Raw genomic sequence first — 25201 nt, forward strand, 5'->3', positions numbered from 1 at the left:
TCTGAACACCTACACGGCGAGCGAGTCCCAGGTGGGCAGAGGAAACGTTTCAAGAACACCCTCAAAGTCTCCTTGATAAAGTGTACCATCCCTACCGACACCTGGGAATCCCTGGCCAAAGACCGTCCTAAATAGAGGAAGAGCATCCAGGAGGGCGCTGAGCACCTCGAGTCTCGTTGCCGAGAGCATGCAGAAAACAAGCACAGACAGCGGAAGGAGCGTGCGGCAAACCAGACTCCCCACCCACCCTTTCCTTCAACCACTGTCTGCCCCACCTGTTACAGTGAATGTAATTCTCATATTGGACTGTACAATCACCTGAGAACTCACTTTTAGAGTGAAAGCAAGTTTTCCTCGCTTTCTAGGTACTGCCTATGATGATGATGATGATACTCTTATTTAAAATCATAGAAATTAAATATGCACAATTGTTCATTTAATCATTCCAGGTGAAAAAAATGTATCCACTCATGAGAATGAAACTTCACCTTGTTACTGATTCAGCACCATTTGTGGCTTTTGGGTCTGGTAAAATCATTCTCACAACGTCTGGAGATATCTATGCTTTTGCTATCTTACCAAATTCAACATTAGCTCCACTCTTCAATGTTAAACTGGTGAGTTTTGGACTTCTTATAATTTGCAAAAACAATTTGATTTACAAGTTATGCTGGAATCTGACATCTGAATCTTTATTTCTATTCACAGAACACACAGATCACAACCACAGTAGGTATAAAAAATGACAAGATTACTGGGCAGCTAACGTTGGACAGGTAATATATGTTATAATAAAGTAATTGAGAGAAATCATTCATGAACTCAGCTTAATAAATCGCGTTGATGAATAGTTCTCAGTGGTCAGAGCCCTGAAGTTGGTAAATACCTGTTAAATGTAAATACCTGTTGTTTGTAAAACTGAAGTGTTTAATGTTTGTAAACTCCCATTCCCTACGCCTAATTTGTAACCTGCGCCTTGTTTTCTGAAGTGTGGACAGGGTTTTTTCGAATGTACAAAAATCTTCCCTTACTCCATTCTAAGTTGGTGTGGAGTAAGTTTTCACTGCCGAAACTTTGAAAGCAGGTGTGGGTGGCTGGACACGCCCCCTTTTGGAAAAGGAATTCTGTTCTGGAGTGAAGCTGTTCTGGCTGACTAGAACTGGAGCAAACTAAATGCCGAGAATTTGAATTTCTAAGATACTCCGTTCTACACCAGTTGCTCAAAAAATTCAGGAGCAACTGAGGCCGAAACTTGGGCCCATGGTCTCTCCCTGTATATTGCTGACTTGATCTCCACTGTGCTGATCTGAGGAAGCTATTGTATGCCTAACAGTATCTTGTTGGGTGTCCTGTTACATCTGCTCCTGACCTGCATCATCTAGGAAAAGGAGTAAAAAAAGTCCGTTTTTAAAAAGTGAGAGATGGATTTGGTACAGGTTGAGAATTTAATGCCAAGTATATTTTGTCCTTGGATCTATTTCGTAGGGGAGAATATTGTTTTAGTCTTTAACTTGTTAGAATTTAGGATAGTTTTTTCTGCATCAAATGGATAGATGGACAGAGGCTACCTGCTTCCTATTGATCCTGGTATAAAGCTATATTTTCAGATGTTTGGGTATCTTTCTGCCTCTGCTAGAATCTAATCTGTCCTGCTTAATTTATCATGATCACAGTTATAGTTTGAAAATAATTCCATTCCTGAGGTTTCATTTGGAAAGATTGTAAATGTTTTACTCTTAGATTTCTTTGTGATTGGCCATGGCTGGTCCATTGTTCTCGTATGCCAGAAATAGCCTTTTTTTCCCTCTTCCTTAGGAGGGAAAAGCCTTCACATTCTGTCCTAGGAAAAGGAAAAACTGCTTTTCGTTTGTGTTCCTTTTTTTAAATATATCTAGAATGTTATTTAAATTTTTTTTTAAGATCACTTTTTATAATCGATTTACTTTGCAATGCAGTGACTGTGTGGGGGCATCTCTCCTAGTTTGTGCGCAGCAAGAAGTCACAGACAGCTATAAAATTAATGACTAGTTGATTGGTTTCTGGGGGGACTTGTCTATCTTGCCACTGCAACCTTCATCCACTCCTTTTTCTATTCCAGATTCTAATTTGTCATTGTCCTCATTCCTATGTCCACCACCCTGCATAAACGCCAACCATCCAGAACTCTGCTGCTGATTTTCTGTCATGTTTGCTCATTTTTCCAGAAATGTAAAGCTAGCAGCTGATTAGGATGGTACCTGTCACACCATCCTAATCAGCTGCGATCTTTGCATTTTCTCCCTAAGCAACACTGGATAAAAATGATCCCGGAAAAATACAAATTTTGGGCTGCTGCCATTCATGACACTAGAAGAATAGCTCAATCTCCAAAACGTAGGCTGGAAAGAGGACCAAAAGTCTTCCGACTACTGTAGAGATTCATAGATGAATAACGCCGGAGAGAGAAGGAAAGTGGTTGCTGCTCATGAACCCATTCAAGAACGTAATCTGGGATTGATATGTTAATCAGCACATGTTTGGCAAATGGTGGAGTTGCTGAATGGATATGGAAAATTAGACGCAGTGTATAATACAACTGTTTTTGCTGTAGAAACTACTGATCACAAATATCAATCAAAGATGTGATGGGGAAGCAATGCAGGCATACTGTTTAATGGTAGAGTGCACTTAAACTGCACCACTAGCTTAGTGAATTTTTTTTGTCAATGGCTTTTTCAATAAACCAAGAAAAGGTGTTACCACTGCTGTAATGCTGCCTTTATTTTTATCCTGTAATCACAATGGGGGCACTTCTACAGAGATTGCACGAACATGATGGCCTTCTGTGGATTGGCCAGTTCAAACGGTCACAGGACAGAGTGGAGATTGCTTGTTCAAACTGTCACAGGACAGAGTGGAGAGCACCAGTTCAAAATTTTAGTCTTTAAGGGCAGGAGTGTACTAAAAAAAATTAATAATTTAATAACTAGAGACAGGGCAGCTCCGTCCCATGGAGTCCACATCCTATGCCAGGTAGGAAGTTCTGAATGCTTCGCGTACCCTGGGTGACTGGGTGGATGATCAGCCATGATCTTGTTGAATGGCGGTGCAGGCATGAAGGGCCGAATGGCCTACTCCTGCACCTAGTTTCTATGTTTCTATGTTTCTAAATGGGTACGCTGCCTTCCCAAATCCCTACCCTTCAGCACTCCCCATCTTTCCTACTCTCCTGCCGCTGCCCGAGGCTTGACTCCCTCTTAAATAAGTCTACAGCTTCTCTATGTGTCTCTCTTGGCATCCTCTGAGGTACCCATCGAGGCACTCATCACTACCTCCTTACGGACAGCAACCCCAACTGTCCCATCCTACACTCTCACCGACCCTCCCGTCCGGCACGACCGCTGATAGCTAAGCTTTTCAACCTCCTTCATACCCCTCTCCCCGCTCCCAGTGCTGACCCTGTAGACTCTGCCAGCAGATCGGTTATCACTGTCCCACTCCGCATCTCCCTCCAGAATGTTCATTCAGTGGTGAATAAGGCCCTTGGTATCAATGAACTTATGTGGATGACTGCATCGACATCATGGAAACCTGGCTGAGAGCTGATGACATCTTCTCCTTTAATTAAGCTTCCCCGCCTGGCTATTCCTTCCACCACTTGCCTCGCCTAGACCACTGCAGTGGCATTGTAGCCCTCATCACCAAATAGCAGCTTGGTCTGTCATCCATACTCTTCTGGCAACTTCTTTGAGCACCTCACCTGTTTTCAGGCCTCTGCCCTCTCGATTAAAATCGTCATTTTTTTACCACCTTTCCAAGTTTCTCACCGAGATATCTTCACTGCTTTCCTCCCTCTGCGTCTGCACCGAGCGGCTTCGCACCTTCGGTGATTGCAGCCTGAATCTCAACTTATCACACTCTCTCTCCTCTAAGTTCATTACCCTCCTATCCTCCCTAAATCTCTCCCTCCATATAAGCTCCCCTACCCATGGTCATGGCCACCCCTCAACCTCACCATCTCCCGTGGCCTTTCTACACCCATCGTGTCAATCACAGATAAGGCCATCTCTGATCATTTCCTTGTATCCCTCTCCACACATATTCCCCTTCCCCCTCACAACACCATTTTCTTCTGTGTCCGGCCCGGGAAAAAACTCTTCCCCATGTCACTTACAACTGCATTTTCAGATTCCCAACCTTTGGCCCTCCATTCATCGTGAACAATTTGCTAAATCATAGCCTCACCTCCAACTTTAAGGCTCTTGTCCCCATTAAAAACATTACTCTCTCTCTCTCTCTCTCTCTCTCTCTCTCACCCTGGTCGTTTCCTCTGCTATGGCCCTCATGTCCACTTCCTTAGGTCCAACGGACACAGGCTTGGACATCTATGATGGACAACTGGTTTAACCATTCATCGCCAGACCACATAAAGATCTGCTCTGCTCTGCCAAAACTGCTCACTAACCCAGGATCATCCTGGAAAGCAAAGATAACCCACCTTCTCTTCCCCCGCTACAAACCGTTGTCTTAAACCCATCTCCCTTGCCTCTTCCACCCTCACCTCAAACAAGTGCGAGGAGCTCATGGACTTCTTTGTCACAAAGATTGAGACCATCTGTTCAGCTGCCTCTGCCATTTCCTTCCCTTGTCCTAGCATACTAGGCAAAATTTCCTCTGCTCCCTGCTCTAGCCCTGTACTCACATCTTTCTCTAGTCTCTCTCCTATCTCACGCCATGTCCAATCCGAGTTTATCGTGTCCATGAGGCCCACCTGCTGCTCCCTAGATCTAATACCCACCAGACTGCTAATGATACAACTTCCTTTCCTGGGCCCCATGTTAGCTCCTGTTGGTAATGGTTCCCTCTCCTCAGGTACTGTCCCCCTGCCGTCATCACCCCTTTCCTCAAAAAATCCACCCTTGAAACCTCTGTCCTTGCAAACTACTGCCCGATATCCAACCTCCCTTTCCTCTTCAAAGTGCTTGAAAATTATGTCGCCTCCCAAATCCACGACCATCTTTCCCGGAACTCCATTTGTGAATCCCTCCAATCAAGTTTCCACCCCTGCCACAGTACTGAAACAGCCCCTTTCAAAGTCATAAATGACTGTGTTAGTGGTAAACTATCCCTCCTCATCCTTCGCGAGCTGTCTGCAGTCTTCAACGTGATTGACCACACCATCCTCCTCCAACGCCTCTCCTCCGTCATCCAGCTGGATGGGACTGAACTCATGTAGAAACATAGAAACATAGAAAATAGGTGCAGGAGTAGGCCATTCGGCCCTTCGAGCCTGCACCACCATTCGATAAGATCATGCTGATCAGTCCCTCAATATCCTTTTCCTGCTTTCTCTCCATACCCCTTGATCCCTTTAGCCGTAAGGGCCATATCTAACTCCCTCTTGAATATATCCAATGAACTGGCATCAACAACTCTCTGTGGCAGGGAATTCCACAGGTTAACAACTCTCGAATGAAGAAGTTTCTCCTCATCTCAGTCCTAAATGGCCTACCCCTTATCCTAAGACTGTGTCTCCTGGTTCTGGACTTCCCCAACATCGGAACATTCTACCCGCATCTAACCTGTCCCGTCCCATCGGAATCTTAAATGTTTCTATGAGATCCCCTCTCATCCTTCTAAACTCCAGTGTATAAAGGTCCAGTTGATCCAGTCTCTCCTCATATGTCAGTCCTGCCATCCCGGGAATCAGTCTGGTGAACCTTCGCTGCACTCCCTCAATAGCAAGAACGTCCTTCCGCATATTAGGAGATCAAAACTGAACACAATATTCCAGGTGAGGCCTCACCAAGGCCCTGTACAACTGCAGTAAGACTTCCCTGCTCCTATACTCAAATCTCCTAGCTATGAAGGCCAACATATCATTTGCCTTCTGGATGCTGACGGCATCCAGTTCTACCTCACCACCACATCTCTTGACCCCACCACTGTCTCTGATTTGTCATGCTGCTTGTCCGACATCCAGTACTGGATGTGCAGAAATTTCCTCCAACTAAATATTGGGAAGACTGAAACCATTGTCTCTGGCCCCTTCCATGAACTCCATTCTCTAGTCACTGACTCCATCCCTCTCCCTGACAACCCTATGAGGCTGTACCAGACCATTTGCAACCTTGGTGTCATATTTGACACAAAGGAGTGCTTCCGACCACATATGCGCTACATTACCAATACAGCCTAATTCCACCTCTGTAACATTGTCCAACACCACTCTTGCCTCAGCTCATCTGCTGCTGAAGCCCTCATCCATGCCTTTGTTACCTCTAGACTTGACTATTCCATGGCTCTCCTGGCCGGCCTCCCATCTTCCACGCTACATAAACTTGTACTCATCCAAAACTCTGCTGCCCATAACCTAACTCACACCAATTCACCCATCACCCCTGTGCTCACTGACCTACGTTGGCTCCTGGTCTGGCAACACCTCAAATTAAAATTTCTCATCCTTGTTTTCAAATCCCTCCATGGCCTCGCCCCTCCTTATCTCTGTAACCTCCTCCAGCCCTAACAAGCCTTCGACATCTCTGAGCTGCTCCAATTCTGGCTTCTTGCACATCCCCAATTTTCATCTCTCCACCATTGGCCTTCAGCTGCCAAGGCCCTAAGCTCTGGAATTCCCTCCCAAAACCTCTTCACCTCTCCTTCCTCCTTTAAGATGCTCATCTATCCTGATATTTCTTTATGTGGCTTGGTGTTAAATTTTGTTCAATAACGCTCTTGTGAAGCGACCAAATGTTTTATTACGCAGGGATAGTGGATGCATTGGTTGTAATTTACCAAAATTCCCTGGATTCTGGGGAGATCCCAGCAGATTGGAAAACTGCAAATGTAATGCCCCTATTTAAAAAAGGAGGCAGACCAAAAGTAGGAAACTATAGACAAGTTAGCCTAACATCTATGGTTGGGAAAATGTTGGAGTCCATTATTAAAGAAGCAGTAGCAGAACATTTGGATAAGCAAAATTTGGTCAGGCAGAGTCAGCATGGATTTATGAAGGGGAAGTCATGTTTGACAAATTTGCAGGAGTTCTTTGAGGATGTAACGAACAGGGTGAATAAAGGGGAACCAGTGGATGTGGTATATTTGGACTTCCAGAAGGCATTTGACAAGGTGCCACATAAAAGGTTAATTGCACAAGATAAAAGTTCATGAGGTTGGGGGTAATATATTAGTATGGATAGAGGATTGGCTAACTAACAGAGAACAGAGAGTCAGGATAAATGGTTCATCCTCTGGTTGGCAACCAGTAATTGGTGGGTGCCGCAGGGATCAGTGCTGAGACCCCAACTATTTATATCCATATTAACGACTTGGAAGAAGGAACTGCGTGTAACATAGCATAGTTTGCTGATGCTACAAAGATGGGAGGAAAAGCAATGTGTGAGGAGGACACAAAACATCTGCAAAAGGACATATACAGGCTAAGTGAGTGGGAAAAAATTTAGCAGATGGAGTATAATGTTGGAAAGTGTGAGGTCATGCACTTTGGCAGAAAAAAAATCAAAGAGCAAGTTATTATTTAAATGGAGAAAGATTGCAAAGTGCCGCAGTACAGCGGGATCTGGGGGTACTTGTGCATGAAACACAAAAGGATAATTTGCAGGTACAAGTGATCAGGAAGGCCAATGGTATCTTGGCCTTTATTGCAAAGGGGATGGAGTATAAAAGCAGGGAAGTCTTGCTACAGCTATACAAGTTTTGGTGAGGCCATGCCTGGAATACTGCGTGCAGTTTTGGTTTCCATATTTACGAAAGGATATACTTGCTTTTAGGCAGTTCAGAGAAGGTTCACTCGGTTGATTCCGGGGATGAGGGGGTTGACTTATGAGGAAAGGTTGAGTAGGTTGGGCCTCTACTCATTGGAGTTCAGAAGAATGTGAGGCAATCTTATCGAAACATATAAGATTATGAGGGGGTTTGACAAGGTGGATGCAGAGAGGATGTTTCCACTGATGGGGGAGACTAGAACTAGAGGGCATGATCTTAGAATAAGGGGCCTCCCATTTAAAACAGAGATGAGGAAAAATTTATTCTCTCAGAGGGTTGTAAATCTGTGGAATTTGCTGCCTCAGAGAGCTGTGGAAGCTGGGACATTGAATAAATTTAAGACAGGAATAGACAGTTTCTTAAATGATAAGATGATAAGGGGTTATGGGAACGGGTGGGGAAGTGGAGCTGAGTACATGATCAGATCAGCCACGATCTTATCGAATGGCGGAGCAGGCTTGAGGAGCCGTATGGCCTACTCCTGTTCCTATTTCTTATGTTCTTATTAAGTTAAAGTTGGTATATAAATGTGAGTTATTGTTGTTGTTGCCATTCGTTCTGTGATGGCTCCTCCTTTTTAGATCTGGATGCAGTGTCTTCAGCTTGTGCAGGTTCCCAGACACGTCTCTATTAACACAGCTTTGCTGAAAAGTCCCAAGCTACAACTCCTCACAAGTATCCGGCAATCAATTTAAATGCTGCTGTCTAAGTGAGTGACTGCCCTAAGTGACAGCAGCATTTGACCGAGTGTGTCACCAAGGAACCCTAGTGAAATCATCTCAATCCCAGGACATCACTGCAAGAGTTCCTCAGGGCAGTGTCCTTGGCCAACCACCTGCTTCATCAAAGACCTTCTCTCCATTATAAAGTCAGAAGAGGGGATGGCCATTGATGATTGCACAGCCTTCAGTGCCATTCGCAATTGCTCACATGCAGAATGGACAATGTGGTGTATGAAATGATACAATGAACTCCGTACTGTGAGCCAGTGACTAGCTGTAACCAGGTCAGTCTTTATGGCTTCCGGAAGTGAAGATACAAAGGTGAAGTTCATGTTATATACTGGGTCCAGCACCAGTGTACCTATGACCCTAGGACCCCTGACGGTAGTACCCCCTGTTGGTGGGCAGACCTTATGTACATATATTCTTGGCAAAAGTCTATATTACAAGTTCAGATGGTCCGGAGCCCTTTGCTTCCTGGTTGACCATCTCAGTACAATCCCAGTGCTTTCCGAGTCTCTCACAACTTGGGGCTGGCTGTTGACCACAGTGGGTTCTTCTGATGGCTGGACATGAGTTGGTTGGTCGTCTAAGCTCGCGGTGTCTTCTTCCAACTGTTCTGGTTTGTCAGTGTGTCTTTGCTTGATTTGATCAATGTGTTTCCTGCACATCTGCCCATTCTTGAGCTTAACCATATACACCTGGTTACCCTCCTTATCCGTAACATTGCCTGGGAGCCACTTGGGCCCTTGACCATGGTTAACTACATACACTAGGTCATTTGCAGATATGTCGCGTGACACTGCGGCGCTGTCGTGATACCACTGCTGGCGCTGACGTCGGGTTTCGACATAATCGTTAAGGTCAGGATGGACTAGAGAGAGCCTGGTTTTGAGGCCTCTCTTCATCAATAGTTCTGCAGACAGGACCCCGGTGAGCATGGGTGGCCTTGTCCTGTAACTGAGCAGTATGCGTGACAGGTGTGTCTGCAAGGAACCGTGAGTTACACGTTTCAGGCTCTGCTTGATGGTTGAACTGCCTGCTCCGCTTGACCATTGGATGCGGGTTTAAACGGGGCTGACCTCATGTGTTTTATGTCATTGCATTTCATGAACTCTTGAAACTCCAGGCTCGTGAAACTTGGTCCATTGTCGCTGACAACGATGTCTGGCAGACCATGTGTGCCAAACATGGCTCTCAGATTCTCAATGGTGGCAGTGGAAGTGCTGGATGACATGATCACACATTCTAGCCATTTGGAGTATGCATCCATCACCACAAAAAATATTTTACTGAGGAAGGGGCCCGCAAAGTTGATGTGGATTCTAGACCATGGTTTGGATGGCCATGACCACAGACTGAGCGGAGCTTCCTTTGGGGCATTGCTTAACTGCATGCAAATGCTGCACTGATGCACACATGCCTCTAAGGCCGAGTCAATGCCAGGTCACCAAATATGGGACCTGGGATTGGTCTTCATCATAACAATACCGGGATGCGTACTATGTAACTCCCGTACGAATCTCACCCTACCTTTCTTGGGCATTACAACATGATTACCCCACAGTAAACAGTCAGACTGGATGGAAAGCTCATCTTTGCAATGGCTGCATGGTTTGGTTTCATCACCCATTCCCTTGGGGATGGTCAACCAGTCCCCGTTAAGAACAGAATGTTTTACAACCAATAAGGCCGGATCCTGGCTGATCCAGGTCTTAACTTGTTGAGCAGTGACAGGCGACCCTTCACTCTCAAAGGCATCCATGACCATGAGTAGCTCTTCAGGCATTGGCGTTTCCACCTCCGGTGTGGACAACGGTAACCGGCTCAATGCATCAGCGCAGTTGTCGGTGTCTGGTCTATGGCGAATGACATAATAATAGGCAGGTAATGTCAGCGCCAACCTCTGGATGCAGGGCGATGCGTTGGTATTGATACCTTTATGTTCCGAGAACAACGATATAAGCGGCTTGTGATCGGTTTCCAGCTCGAAGCAAAGCCCAAACGGGTACTGGTGCATTTTTTTTACCCCATAAACACACACTAAAGCCTCTTTCTCTACCATGCCGTAGGCTCTTTCCGCCTTGGACAGGCTTCAAGATGCATATGCAACTGGTTGTAGTTTGCCTGACTCATTGGCTTGCTGGAGTATGCAGCCAACCCCATAGGACGACGCATCACAGACCAAAACTAGATGCTTGCATGGGTCACACAGTATCAGTAGCTTGTGGGAACACAACAGATTTCTAGCCTTCTCAAAGGCTCTGTCTTGAAGTTCACCTCACACCCAGTCATCTCCTTTCCTGGGCAGCTTGTGCAAAGGCTCTAATACTGTGCTCAATTTGGGTAAGAAGTTACCGAAGTAGTTGAGAAGACCCAGGAACAAACGCAGCTCCATCACATTCTGGGGCCTGGGCGCATTTTTGATGGCCTCTGTTTTAGTGTCTGTAGGCCTGATTCCATCTGCAGCAATCTTTCGCCCAAGAAATTCGACCTCTGGTGCCATGCAAACACACTTCGAATGTTTCAGCCTGAGACCCACTTTGTCCAGACGACGCCGAACCTCTTCCAAATTGTGCAGGTGCTCGGCGGTGTCACGACCTGTGACTAGGATGTCGTCTTGGAATACCACGGTCCTGGGGACGGATTTCAATAGGCTCTCCATGTAACATGGCTGCTGCCGAACGAATGCCAAAAGGGCACCTGTTGTAAATAAACAGTCCTTTGTGTGTGTTGGTGTACGTAAGTTTCTTTGATGATTCAGCTAGTTCCTGTGTCATGTCGGCCGACATTAGATCCAATTTGGTGAACGATTTTCCCCTGCAAACAGGTCATCAGCTTTCGGTAATGGGTACTGATCTTGTTTCGAAACTCGGTTGATCGTGACCTTGTAGTCTCCACAAATCCTGACCGTGCCATCGCTCTTTCACACCGGAACAATGGAGCTGGCCCATTCATTAAATTCGACCTTTGAGATGACCCCCTCACGTTGTAGCCTGTCCAATTTGAGCTCGACCTTTTCTCTCATCATGTGTGGGACCACCATGGCTTTGTGATGGATGGGCCGTGCGTCTGGGCCTAGGTGAATCTGCACCTTGGCTCCCTTGAAGCTGCCAATTCCTGGTTCAAACAGTGAGGGAAATTTGCTCAGCACTTCAGCACACAAATCATCATCCGCTGATGACAAAGCTTTGATATCGTACCATTTCCATTTTATTTTCTCGAGCCAACTCCTGCCGAATAATGATGGGCTGTTGCCCGGGATAATCCATAACGGTAGATCATGAACCGCTCCCTCATACGACACTCTTACTGCTGCACTACTGATCACTGGTATGAGCTCTTTGGTGTAGGTACGCAACTTCGCATTTATCGGACTCAGCTTGGGTCTTTCTGCCTTGGTCTCCCACAGCTTTTCGAAAGTCCTCTGGCTCATTATCGATTGACTCGCACCCATGACTAATTCCATGGATATCGGCATGCCGTTTAATTTTACCTCCATCATTATCGGTTGGCTCTTTGTTAGTAATTTTACCTCCATCATTATCGGTTGGCTCTTTGTTAGGAATGCACATACGCTATAAACTTCCTCCTCGGAGCTCTCAAATGCCTCGGGCTACATCGCCAGATCCACGCTGAATTGATCACGTGGTGTGTCGCAGCTCGCTTGCTCTGCTGTGGACACATCCACTGAAGATGCCCCATCTTCGCACACTCTCTGCATACATACTGCCTGAAGCGGCACTGATGGGGTTGGTGATTGCCCCCGCAACGCCAACACGTTGAGCTCCGTTTTGCGCCCAATGGCGGGCTTTGAGCGGCTCCCGTTCTTGCATATGCAGTCGAGTAGCCCTCGATGGCGAACTTTGAGTGGCTCCCGGTCTTACAGACGCAGTCGAGCAGGTCCTGCCATGTGCAGCTCTGCCAGCCGTTGATACAATTTTGTACACAGTACTTGTTGTGGAGTTCCTGTTTTGTTGCGATATCTGCTTCGTGTTTTTCTGCATGGACATGCAAGCCTGGGTGATGGTGATGACCTTGCTGAGGCCCGGCGTCTCCGCAGCCAGCAGCTGACTTAAGATCGATTCGTGGTTGACCCCAATCGTGAAAAAGTCATGCAGCATGTCTTCCAATTCAGGCCCAAATTTACAAGGCCCTGCAAGACATCTCAGATCGGCAACAAATGCCGCTACGCCCTTGCCTTCTGGACGAATGTGCATATAGAAGCGATATCTGGATATGAGGATTCCTTCCATGGGTTTAAGGTGTTCCCGAACTAGAGCACACAGTTCTTTGTAATCCTTTTCCGTAGGAAGTGTGGGTGAGAGCAGATTCTTGATGAGTGCATAGATCATGGGGCCACAGACGGTGAGAAGAACTGTCCTGCGCTTCTCTGCATCCTTGTCTTTGTTTAGATTGTTTGCCACGAAATACTGGTCAAGACGATCCGTGAAATCTCCCCAATCCGCTCCCTCATTGAATCTCTCGAGAATTCCAACAGTACTCGATCATGCTGTGCTCGCCATACTTTTGCGTGGGTTCATATTTGCCTTGTCTCCAGTTGTGGTGTATGAAATGATACAATGAACTCCGTACTATGAGCCAGTGACTAGGTGTAACCTGGTCAATCTTTAATGGCTTCCAGAAGTGTAGATACAAAGGTGACGTTCAGGTTATATACCGGGCCCAGCACAAGTGTACCTATGACACGAAGACCTCTGACGGTAGTGCCCCCTATTGGTGGGCAGACTTTATGTACATACATTACAGACAATATTCGGGCTTGTGCTGATAAGTGGCAAGTAACATTCGTGCCACACAAGTGTCAGGTAATGACCATCTCCAACAAGAGTCTAACCACCGCCCTTGACATTCAATGGCATTAGCATCGCTGAATCCACCAACATCAACATCCTAGCGGTGGGAGGGTCACCATTAACCAGAAACTTAGCTGGACCAGCCACATAAATACTGTGGCAACAAGAGCAGGGCAGAGGCTGGGTATTCTGCGGTGAGTGTCTCACCTCCTGATTCCCCAAAGCCCTTCCACCATCTACAAGGCACAAGTCAAGAGTGTGATGGAATACTCTCACCTTGCCTGGATGAGTGCCACTCCAACAAAATTCAAGGAGCTCAAAACCATCCAGGACAAAGCAGCCCGCTTGATTGGCACCCCGTCCACCACATCAAACATTCACTCCCTCCACTACCAGTGCACCGTGGCTGCAGTGTGTACCAGCTACATGATTCACTGCAGCAACTCACTAAGGCTTCTTCAACAACACGTCCCAAACCCGCAACCTCTACCACCTAGAAGGACAATGTCAGCAGACGCATGGAAATACCACCACCTCCAAGTATCTCTCTAAGTCGCACACCATCCTGACTTGGAAATATATCACTATTCCTTCATCGTCGCTGGGTCAAAATTCTGGAACTCCCTACCTAACAGCACTAAGGGAGTAACTTCATCATATGGAATGCATTGATTCAAGAAGGCGGCTCACATAGAAACATAGAAAATAAGTGCAGGAGTAGGCCATTCGGCCCTTCGAGCCTGCACCACCATTCAATAAGATCATGCTGATCATTCACCTCAGTACCCCTTTCCTGCTTTCTCTCCATACCCCTTGATCCCTTTAGCCATAAGAGCCATACCTAACTCCCTCTTGAATATATCCAATGAGCTGGCATCAACAATTCTCTGCGGTAGAGAATTCCATAGGTTAACAACTCTCTGAGTGAAGAAGTTTCTCCTCATCTCAGTCCTAAATGGCTTACCCCTTATCCTTAGTCTGTGTCCTCTGGTTCTGGACTTCCCCAACATCGGGAATATTCTTCCTGCATCTAACCTGTCCAGTCCCGTCAGAATTTTATATGTTTCTATGAGATCCCCTCTCATCCTTCTAAACTCCAGTGAATACAGGCCCAGTCGATCCAGTCTCTCCTCATATGTCAGTCCTGACATCCCGGGAATCAGTCTGGTGAACCTTCGCTGCACTCCCTCAATAGCAGGAACGTCCTTCCTCAGATTAGGAGACCAAAACTGAACACAATATTTCAGGTGAGGCCTCACCAAGGCCCTGTACAACTGCAGTAAAACCTCCCTGCTCTTATATTCAAATCCCCTAGCTACGAAGTCCAACATACCATTTGCCTTCTTCACCGACTGCTGTACCTGCATGCCAACTTTCAATGACTGATGTACCATGACACCCAGGTCTCGTTGCACCTCCCCTTTTCCTAATTTGCCGCCATGCAGATAATATTCTGCCTTCGTGTTTTTGCCACCAAAGTGGATAACCTCACATTTATCCACATTATACTGCATTTGCCATGCATTTGCCCACTCACCTAACCTGTCCAAGTCACCCTGCAGCCTCTTAGCATCCTCCTCACAGCTCACACTGTCACCCAGCTTAGTGTCATCTGCAAACTTGGAAATATTACACTCAATTCCTTCATCGAAATCATTAATGTATATTGTAAATAGCTGGGGTCCCAGCACTGAGCCCTGCGGCACCCCACTAGTCACTGCCTGCCATTCCGAAAAGGACCCGTTTATCGCAACTCTCTGCTTCCTGTCTGCCAAACAGTTCTCTATCCTCGTTAGTACATTACCCACAATGCCATGTGCTTTAATTTTGCACACCAATCTCTTGTGTGGGACCTTGTCAAAAGCCTTTTGAAAGTCCAAATACACTACATCAACTGGTTCTCCCATGTCCAGTCTACTAGTTACAACCTCAAAAAATTCTAGAAGATTTGTCAAGCATGATTTCCCTTTCATAAATCCATGCTGACTTGGACCGATCCTGTCACTGCTTTCCAAATGCGCTGCTATTCAATCTTTAATAATTGATTCCAACATTTTCCCCACTACTGATGTCAGGCTAACCGGTGTATAATTACCCATTTTCTTTCTCCCTTCTTTTTTAAAAAATGGTGTTACATTAGCTACCCTCCAGTCCATAGGAACTGATCCAGAGTCGATAGACTGTTGGAAAATGATCGCCAGTGCATCCACTACTTCTAGGGCCACTTCCTTAAGTACTCTGGGATGCAGACTATCAGGCCCTGGAGATTTATCGGCCTTCAATCCCGTCAATTTCCCTAACACAATTTCCCACCTAATAAGCATTTCCTTCAGTTCATCCTTCTTTGTAGACCCTCATTCCCCTAGTATTTCCTGAAGGTTAATTGTTTCTTCCTTCATGAAGACAGAACCAAAGTAGTTGTTCAACTGGTCTGCCATTTCTTTGTTCCCCATTATAAATTCACCTGAATCTGACTGCAAGGGACCTACGTTTGTCTTCACTAATCTTTTTCTCTTCACATATCTATAGAAACTTCTGCAGTCAGTTTTTATGTTCCCAGCAAGCTTCCTCTCATACTCTATTTTCCCCCTCCTAATTAAACCCTTTGTCCTCCTCTGCTGTATTATAAAATTCTCCCAGTCCTCAGGTTCTCCACCATCTTCTCAAGAGAAATTAGGGATGCGCAATAAATGCAGGCCTTGCCAGAGATGCCAACATCCCATTAATGAATAAAGTTTAAAAAAACACATTAAGATGTGATACTTTTGAAAGAAGTGGCATTATGGACATACACTGGACTCAAAGGGGCCGAAATTCAGCTCCCCAATAAGGCCCGTTACTGCCCGTTTGCGGCAGAGTCACCACGTACCTATGTTTCTATGTTAGTCAAGCGGCTGCGGATTTCTGGTTGAATGGCCGCCGCCAGCTAAATTCAGCTCGGGGGGTTTTCTGGTGGTCCCCACTTCCGCCCTGCCGTGCCTGCATCATCAGTGCACACCGTCAGGCACCCCCACCTCTCACAAAAGTTAGCGAGCAAAATTTTATTGCCGCCGAGCGGAGCCCCCGACAGCTTTTCTGTCAGTGCACCTTGTATGCTCTCTCTCTGCCCTGGCTGTGCGGCGGTCATTAAAGGCGAGGGCCATTAAAGGTGAGGGCCCAATGTTACGGCTGCCATTTATTTATTTTTTGTTGGCCGACTTCCATGTCGGCCAGCCTATTGAGCTCCCAGGTTTGGCCAGGCCACCAACAGGCAGCATGGTACTCCCTCTTGGGTGCCAGGCCAGCCGAAACCCTCCCTGGTACTCCAGTTTCCGATAGCGACTGATGGCCGATTCTCTCCCCTTTAATGGAGGCGAGGTACGTGGTGATGCAGACACGCAATGATGTCACCACCGATCCACTGCTAAGTGACAGCGGCAGAGAATCCATCCCACCTCCATTTCCGTTCCTCACCAACACTTACCACTGCACTTCCGCCCCCTTTATGACTGACTTCCTGGCCAATTAAACAAAAAACAAAGAGGTAAATTTCGCAGAAGAGGGGACCTCTTCTGAAATGACGGTAAAAACTCTTTTAAAAAAAGGTAAGAGCGGCAACTTTCCAGCGGAACTAAACCTCGGCCGCAAAATGTTGTATGTATCTTAAATAGATAGATATGGGATAGATCTTACTTCCTTTCTACTTTAAGTCCTTCTATTGTCTATTAAAACCTGCTATGAAGTTGCTAATTAATACCAAATATAACTTTTGAAACTGCTAATGGATATTTATTGTTATTCTTCAGGATGCAATTATCTTTAAAGAAATCTAACATTGGTCCATTTCAAGTAAGTATTGTTCATCCTTTATTTTCAGTTGCAACAATTGCAAACATTTTTTAGTGTTGATGGCAAATGAGGATAAGACATATTAGCCGGGAAATTCCTCAGAACTGCTCCTTCCAGCTCCACCACCATAACATTGTATGTACAGGTGGAAATATCACTTACATGTGTAAATGGTGTTTCCATCACAATTCCCGAGAAGTTTCGGTAGTGGAGCAAAGCCGAGAAAATTTCCAGCCATAACTACAGGCATTCGATAAGGTGCCACATAAAAGGTTATTACACAAGATAAGGGATCAAGGGTTTGGAGATAATTTATTAGCATGGATAGAGGATTGGTTAACGGACAGAAAACAGAGTATCTTTTTCAGGTTGGCAGGCTGTAACTAGTGGGTTGCCGCAAAGATCAGTGCAGGGGCCTCAGCTATTTATAATCTATATTAATGGCCTAGCTGAAGGGACCAAGTGTAATGTTTCAAAGTTTCCTGACGATACAAAGCTAGGTGGGACAGTAAGCTGTGAGGAGAACACAAAGTGCCAGCAAAGGGATATAGATGGACTAAGTGAGTGGACAGTTAGGTGACAGATGGAGTATAATGTAAGGAAATGTGAGGTTATTCACTTTGGTAGGAAGATTAGAAAAAGAGAATATTTTTTAAATGGTGAGAAACTTAAATGCTGGTGTTGAGAGAGATTTGGGTGTCCTTGTGCAAGAAACACAGAACGTTAGCATGCAGGTACAGCAAACAATAAGAAAGGCAAATGGCATGTTGTCCTTTATTGCAAGGGGGTTGGAGTCTAAGAGTAAGGAAGTCTTGCTATAATTGTACAGGGCCTTGCTGAGACCACACCTGGAGTACTGTGCACAGTTTTGATCTCCTTATCTAAGGAAGGATATACTTGCCTTGGAGACGGTGCAACAAAGGTTCACTGGATTGATTCCTGGGATGAGAGGGCTTTCTTATGATGAGAGATTGTGTAGAATGGGCCTATACTCTCTGGAGTTTAGAAGAATGAGCGGTGATCACATTGAAACATACAAGATTCTGAAGGCAATTAACAGGGTAGATGCTGAAGTTTCCCTTGGTTGGAGTGTCTAGATCTCGGGGGCACAGTCTCAGAATAAGGGGTAGACTATTTAAGACAGAGATAACAGATTTTTGAACGATAAGGGAGAGAAGGGTTATGGGAAGTGGGCAGGAAAGTGGAACTGAGCCCAAGATCAGATCAGCCATGATCTGATTAAATGGCGAAGCAGGCTCGAAGCGTCAAATGGTCTACTCCTGCTCCTATTTCTTATGTTCTTATGAGAAGGAATTTCTTCATTCAGAGGGTTGTGAATCTTTGGAATTCTCTGCCCTCGAGGGCTCTGGATGCTGATCTCTGAATACATTCAAGGCTGAGTTAGATAGATTTTTGGAATCTAGGGGAAGCAAGGGATATGGCGATCGGGCAGGAAAGTGGAGTTGAGGTCGATGATCAGCCATGATCTTATTGAATGGAGGAGCAGGCACGAGGGACCATATTTCTAATGTTCTTACACATCTCTCAGCTGATGAGCAAATGAGTCAGCACAAACATAAATGAGCAAGCTGGAGTCAGATTCATTCTAAGCAAATCATTCAAGGCTATTTAGTTGTCTGCAAATTACATCCGAATCGTTATGAATGCAGAACTAACTGGTCATGGGCAACCAATATATTTTCTCCTGAGCTGTGCAATGTAAAAACACTACTTTAAGCAAAGTAATCTAAATTAAGTCTTTTTGGAGGAAAGAAACTTTTTGAACTATGGTGACAGCAGGGCTAAGCAATGCTCTAGCAAGCAAGCTTCCATATTTATAGCCGTTTTTACGTTGGCAGTGTACTGTCATTGCACAAGGCACTTGGCCCCCATCAATTTTCACTCCAGCATTTTAAAGGCGTTTTTACGAATGATTTATGGGTCCATTTACAGATATTTTCCAGAGATTACTGGGCTCGGAGTAGATCCCAGAGGGCTGTAAAATAGCAATTGTAACTCCAATCGTCAAACAGATTGGTGATGAGCATTGAAATATTAACTTCTACATTTCGCATAAATTGTGGGAAAATTGATTGAAACAGTTATAAATGAGGTTGATGAGTTACAGGCGCAAGTTGCCATGTGGGGTTATGATATACCGGCTATAACGGAGAACTGGCTTAAACATGGGCAGGAATGGGAACTAAACATTCCTGGCTACAATGTATTCAGGAGGGAGAGGGAAGAGAAAAAAGACATGAGGGACAGGCATTATTGATCAAGTATATTATAGTTCTGCAGAGGGACGCTATACCAGAGGTTCAAAGACGAAGGGGACGAAATTGTCCTATTGCGCAGTGCCAGTTAGTGCCACCAGCCAGCGATAACGGCGCGCTGATGAGTTAGCACGAGGGCGGACACATCGACCCACGAGGATTTTCCCCTGGGGCACCGGCGGTAAAAAGTGTTTTGTACCGCGCCCCACGATTAGCACACCGGCACAGCGCACACACAGTGATGACGTCATCACCGTGTGCACCGACCCCTTTGCGCCCTTCGGGGGAAATTGCCCAGCGGGACATGAAATTGCCACCGACAACTTCTCGATGCAGGTAGCTGTGATGGCTGTAGTGTCTGGCCGCCCTTAAAGGGGAAGTGGTAGCGCGGCGGCCGCCATCTTTTTTCTGTCAGCCGACTTTTCAGTTGGCCCGACAATGGCGGCCATTGGTGTGGACATGCCGCCAACATGCAACCTGGCACCCCCTCTTGGGTGCCAGGCCACTAGCTCGGCCGACACCCTCCCTGGTGACCCAGTGGGAGCCACTAAAGAGGCTGCAGAGTCCACCATGACCCTTCACTTTACAAGAAGGGGAGCGATGTAGTGAGGCATCAGCGTGCCGCGGCATGTCCGCATCACTCTGATGACATCAGCGCCACATTGATGTGCTGAGCACCGCGCCAAGTGTCACATCTCACAAGCACCACGCGAGCGCTCCATTAGCGCAACAATTTTTTTTGCTCAAAGAGCCCAAATCCACACTGTGCCTGCGCTTCTCGCATCGGCATTAAAAAAAACACCTCATTCATATTATGCACTCCAAACCAAGCACGGGGCAAATTCGGCACCTAAATCTATTTATTTAGAGTTATGGAACAGAAAAGGAGCTGTCACATTGCTGGGTGTTTACTATAGACCTCCAAATAGTAAGCACAGAAACATAGAAACATAGAAAATAGGTGCAGGAGTAGGCCAATCGGCACTTCGAGCCTGCACCACCATTCAATATGATCATGGTTGATCATTTGTGCAACTTTAGTACCCCACTCCTGCTTTCTCTCCATACCTCTTGATCCCTTTAGCCATAAGGGCCACATCTAACTCCCTTTTGAATATATCTAACGAACTGGCCTCAACAACTTTCTGTGGTAGAGAATTCCACAGATTCACAATTCTCCGAGTGAAGAAGTTTCGCCTCATCTCGGTCCTAAATGGCTTACCCCTTATCCTTAGACTGTGACCCCTAGTTCTGGACTTCCCCAACATCGAGAATATTCTTCCTGCATCTAACCTGTCCAATCCCATCAGAATTTTATATGTTTCTATGAGATACCCTCTCATTCTTCTAAATTCCAGTGAATATAAGCCTAGTCGATCCAGTCTTTCTTCATATGTCAGTCCTGCCATCCCGGGAATCAGTCTGGTGAACCTTCGCTGCACTCCCTCAATAGCAAGAATGTCCTTCTGTCCTTCCTCAGATTAAGAGACAAAAATTGTACACAATATTCAAGGTGTGGCCTCATCAAGACCCTGTACAACTGCAGTAAGACCTCCCTGCTCCTATACTCAAATCCTTTCGCTATGAAGGCCAACATGCCGTTTGCCTTCTTCACCACCTGCTGTACCTGCATGCCAACTTTCAATGACTGATGTACCATGACACCCAGGTCTCATTGCACCTCCCCTTTTCCTAATCTGTCACCATTCAGATAATATTATGCCTTCGTGTTTTTGCCCCCAAAGTGGATAACCTCACATTTATCCACATTATACTGCATCTGCCATGCATTTGCCCACCAACCTAACCTGTCCAAATCACTCTGCAGCCTCTTAGCATCCTCCTCACAGCTCACACTGCCACCCAGCTTGTGTCATCTGCAAACTTGGAGATATTACATTCAATTCCTTCAGCTAAATCATTAATGTATATTGTAAATAGCTGGGATCCCAGCACTGAACCTTGCGGTACCCCACTAGTCACTGCCTGCCATTCCGAAAAGGACCCATTTATCCCCACTCTCTGCTTCCTGTCTGCCAAACAGTTCTCTATCCATGTCAATACATTACCCCCAATACCGTGTGCTTTAATTTTGCACACCAATCTCTTGCGTGGGACCTTGTCAAAAGCCTTTTGAAAGTCCAAATACACCACATCCACTGGTTCTCCCTTGTCCACTCTACTTGTTACATCCTCAAAAAATTTTAGAAGATTTGTCAAGCATGATTTCCCTTTCATAAATCTATGCTGACTCGGACCAATTCTGTCACTGCTTTCCAAATGCGCTGCTATTACATCTTTAATAATTGATTCCAACATTTTCCTCACTACCGATGTCAGCCTAACCCGTCTATAATTCCCTGTTATCTCTCTCCCTCCTTTTTTAAAAAGTGGTGTTGCATTAGCTACCCTCCAGTCCATGGGAATTTATCCAGGGTCAATCGACTGTTGGAAAATGATCACCAATGCATCCACTATTTCTCGGGCCACTTCCTTAAGTACTCTGGTATGCAGACTATCAGGCCCCAGGGATTTATCAGCCTTCAGTCCCATCAATTTCCCTAACCAATTTCCTGACTAATAAGGATTTCCTTCAGTTCCTCCTTCTCGCTAGACACTCGGTCCCCTCGCATTTCCGGAAGGTTATTTGTGTCTTCTTTAGTGAAGCCAGAACTAAAGTATTTGTTCAATTGGTCTGCCATTTCTTTGTTCCCCATTATAAATTCGTCTGATTCTGACTGCAAGGGACCTAAATTTGTCTTGACTAATCTTTATCTCTTCACATACCTATAGAAGCTTTTGCAGTCAGTTTTGATGTTCCCTGCAAGCTTACTCCCGTACTCTATTTTCCCCCCTCCTAATTAAACCCTTTGTCCTCCTCTGCTGAATTCTAAATTTCTCCCAGTCCTGCTTTTTCTGGCCAATTTATATGCCTTTTCCTTGGATTTAACACTATCCCTAATTTCACTTGTTAGCCACGGTTAATCCACCTTCCCCATTTTACTTTTACGCCAGACAGGGATGTACAATTGTTGATGTTCATCCATGAGATCTTTAAATGTCTGCCATTGCCTATCCACCATCAACCCTTTAAGTACCATTCGCCAGTCTATCCTAGCCAATTCACGTCTCATACCATCGATATTACCCTTCTTTAAGTTCAGGACCCTAGTCTCTGAATTAACTGTGTCACTCTCCCTCTTAATAAAGAATTCTATCATATCATGGTCACTCTTCCCCAAGGGATCTCGCACAACAAGATTGCTAATTAATCCTCTCTCGTTGGATGGCCAGTCTTGGATGGCCAGCTCTCTAGTTGGTTCCTCAATGTATTGGTCTACAAAACCATCCCTTATACACTCCAGGAAATCATCCTCCACCGTATTACTACCAGTTTGGTTCGCCCAATCTATATGCAGATTAAAGTCACCCATGATAACTGCAGTACCTTTATTGCACACATCCCTAATTTCCTGTTTGATGCCATCCCCGACCTCACTACTACTGTTTGGTGGTCTGAACACAACTCCCATTAGCGTTTTCTGCCCTTTGGTGTTCCGCAGCTCTACCCATACAGATTCTACATCATCCAAGCTAATGTCCTTCCTTACTATTACGTTAATCTCCTCTTTAACCAGCAATGCTACACCACCTCCTTTTCCTTTTTTGTCTCTCCTTCCTGAATATTGAATACCCCTGGATGTTGAGTTCCCAGCCTTGGTCACCCTGAAGCCAATTACATCATATCCATTAACACCTTTGAGGTCCTACTTTTTAATTTAACTCCTAGCTCCCTAAATTCAGCTTGTAGGACCTCATCCCGTTTTTTACCTATATCATTGGTACTTATATGCACCAAGACAACTGGTTGTTCACCCTCCCCCTCCAGAATGCCCTGCCACCGCTCCGAGACATCCTTGACTCTTGCATCAGGGAGGCAACATACTATCCTGGAGTCTCGATTGCGGCCGCAGAAGCGCCTATCTATTCCCTTTACAATAAAATCCCCTACTACTATAGCTCTCCCACTCTTTTTTCTGCCCTCCTGTGCAGTAGAGCCACCCATGGTGCCATAAATTTGGCTGCTGCTGCCTTCCCCTGATGAATCATCTACCCCAACAGTACCCAAAAAGGTATATCTGTTTTGGAGGGAGATGACCGCAAGAGACCCCTGCACTACCTTCCTTCCACTGCTCTGCCTGATGGTCACCCATTCCCTATCCGCCTGTGTAATGTTTACCTGCGGTTTGACCAACTCACTAAACATGCTATTCATGACATCCTCAGCATTGCGGATGCTCCAGAGTGAGTCCATGCGCACCTCCAGTGCCGCAATGCAGTCTGTCAGGGGCTGCAGCTGGACACACTTCCTGCACACATAGTTGTCAGGGACACTGGAAACGTCCCTGACTTCCCACATAGTACAGGGGGAGCATGACACGGGTCTGGGCTCTCCTGCCATGACTTAACCCTTAAATTAACTTCATTTAGAAACAATGCCAAAGGTTACCTACTGATAAGAAAAGTAAAAGAAAACAAAAAAGATTAAATACTCTCCAATCCACCAGCCAATCACTTACCCGCTTGGCTGTGACATCAACCTTCAATTTCTTATTACTTCTTTATTTACTCTTGTCCCTGCACCAGCTAGCTGCTCCTGACTGCTGCTCCGACTGCCTGAACTCCTGGCCTTTTATAGGCCTCGATCCTCTACCTCCCGCCGCTCCCGACTGCTGCTCCAACTGCCCGAACTTCTGGCCTTTTATAAGCCTCGATCCTCGACCTCCCACTTCTCCCAACTGCCGCTCTGACTGCCCGAATTCCTGGCCTTTTATAGCCTGGATCCTCGACTTCCTGCTGCTCCGACTGCCTGAACTCCTGGCCTTTTATAGGCCTCGATCCTCGACCTCCCGCTGCTCCCGACTGCTGTTCCGACTGCCTGAACTCCTGGCCTTTTATAGGCCTCGATTCTCGACCTCCCGCCGCTCCCAACTGCTGGAGATAGAAAAGAAAACCTGCAGGCAAATTTCAGAGAAATGGAAAAACAGAGCTGTAATAGTAGGAGACTTCAATTGCAGTAATATGGACTCAGGAAAAAACAGAGTAAAGGGCACGGACAGGTAAAGAATTCCTAAAATGTGTACAGGAGAACTTCTTTAATCAGTATGTTGCTAGCCCAATGAGGAATGAGGCAGTGCCGAATATCGCTCGGGGGAACAAAATAGGGCAAATGGAGGGTATTTCAATGGGAGAACAACTGGGCAATAGTAATCATAATATAATTAGGTTTAAAGTAGTTATGGAAAGGGACAAAGAAAAATTAAAAGTGAAAATACCCAACCGGAAGAGAGACAATTTCAGTGATTTGAGAAGGAATCTTGCACAGGTGGACTGGAAACAAAGATCAGCCAGGAAAACAGTAAATGAGCAATGGCAGGTCTTCAAGTCAGAGATAGTTTGGGTACAAACCAAGCATATTCCTATCAGGAGGAAAGATGGGACATCCAAAGCTAGAGCTCCCTGGATGACAAAGGAAATAGAGGTTAAAATAAAACAAAAAAAGATTTATGACAAAAGTCAGGTACAGAATGCAATAGAAAACCAGGCAGAACACAGCAGGGGGAAACTGAAAAAGCATATAAGAAGGACAAAGAGAGAGTATTAGAAAAGATTAGTGGGTAACACAAAAGGGAACCCAAAAATGTTTTATAAACATATAAAAAGGAGAAGGAATGTTAAAGGAATGGCGGAGGCAGAGGGCTTGACTGAGGTGTTGAATGCTTTGCATCTGTCT

At 45.7% G+C, this 25201-nt stretch overlaps 1 protein-coding gene across 1 annotated transcript in view; it reads left to right on the top strand.

Annotated features, from left to right (window-relative positions):
- Window positions 1-25201, top strand: part of LOC139276883 (bactericidal permeability-increasing protein-like) — a 115759-nt gene that overhangs the window by 77597 nt on the left and 12961 nt on the right. Inside the window, exons 11-13 of the mRNA XM_070894880.1 lie at window positions 450-617; window positions 709-776; window positions 17089-17131. Coding sequence (XP_070750981.1) covers window positions 450-617; window positions 709-776; window positions 17089-17131 — 279 coding nt within the window. The remainder of the gene's footprint in view (window positions 1-449; window positions 618-708; window positions 777-17088; window positions 17132-25201) is intronic.

Source organism: Pristiophorus japonicus, chromosome 12, assembly GCF_044704955.1.
Source record: "Pristiophorus japonicus isolate sPriJap1 chromosome 12, sPriJap1.hap1, whole genome shotgun sequence".
NCBI lineage: Eukaryota > Metazoa > Chordata > Chondrichthyes > Pristiophoridae > Pristiophorus > Pristiophorus japonicus.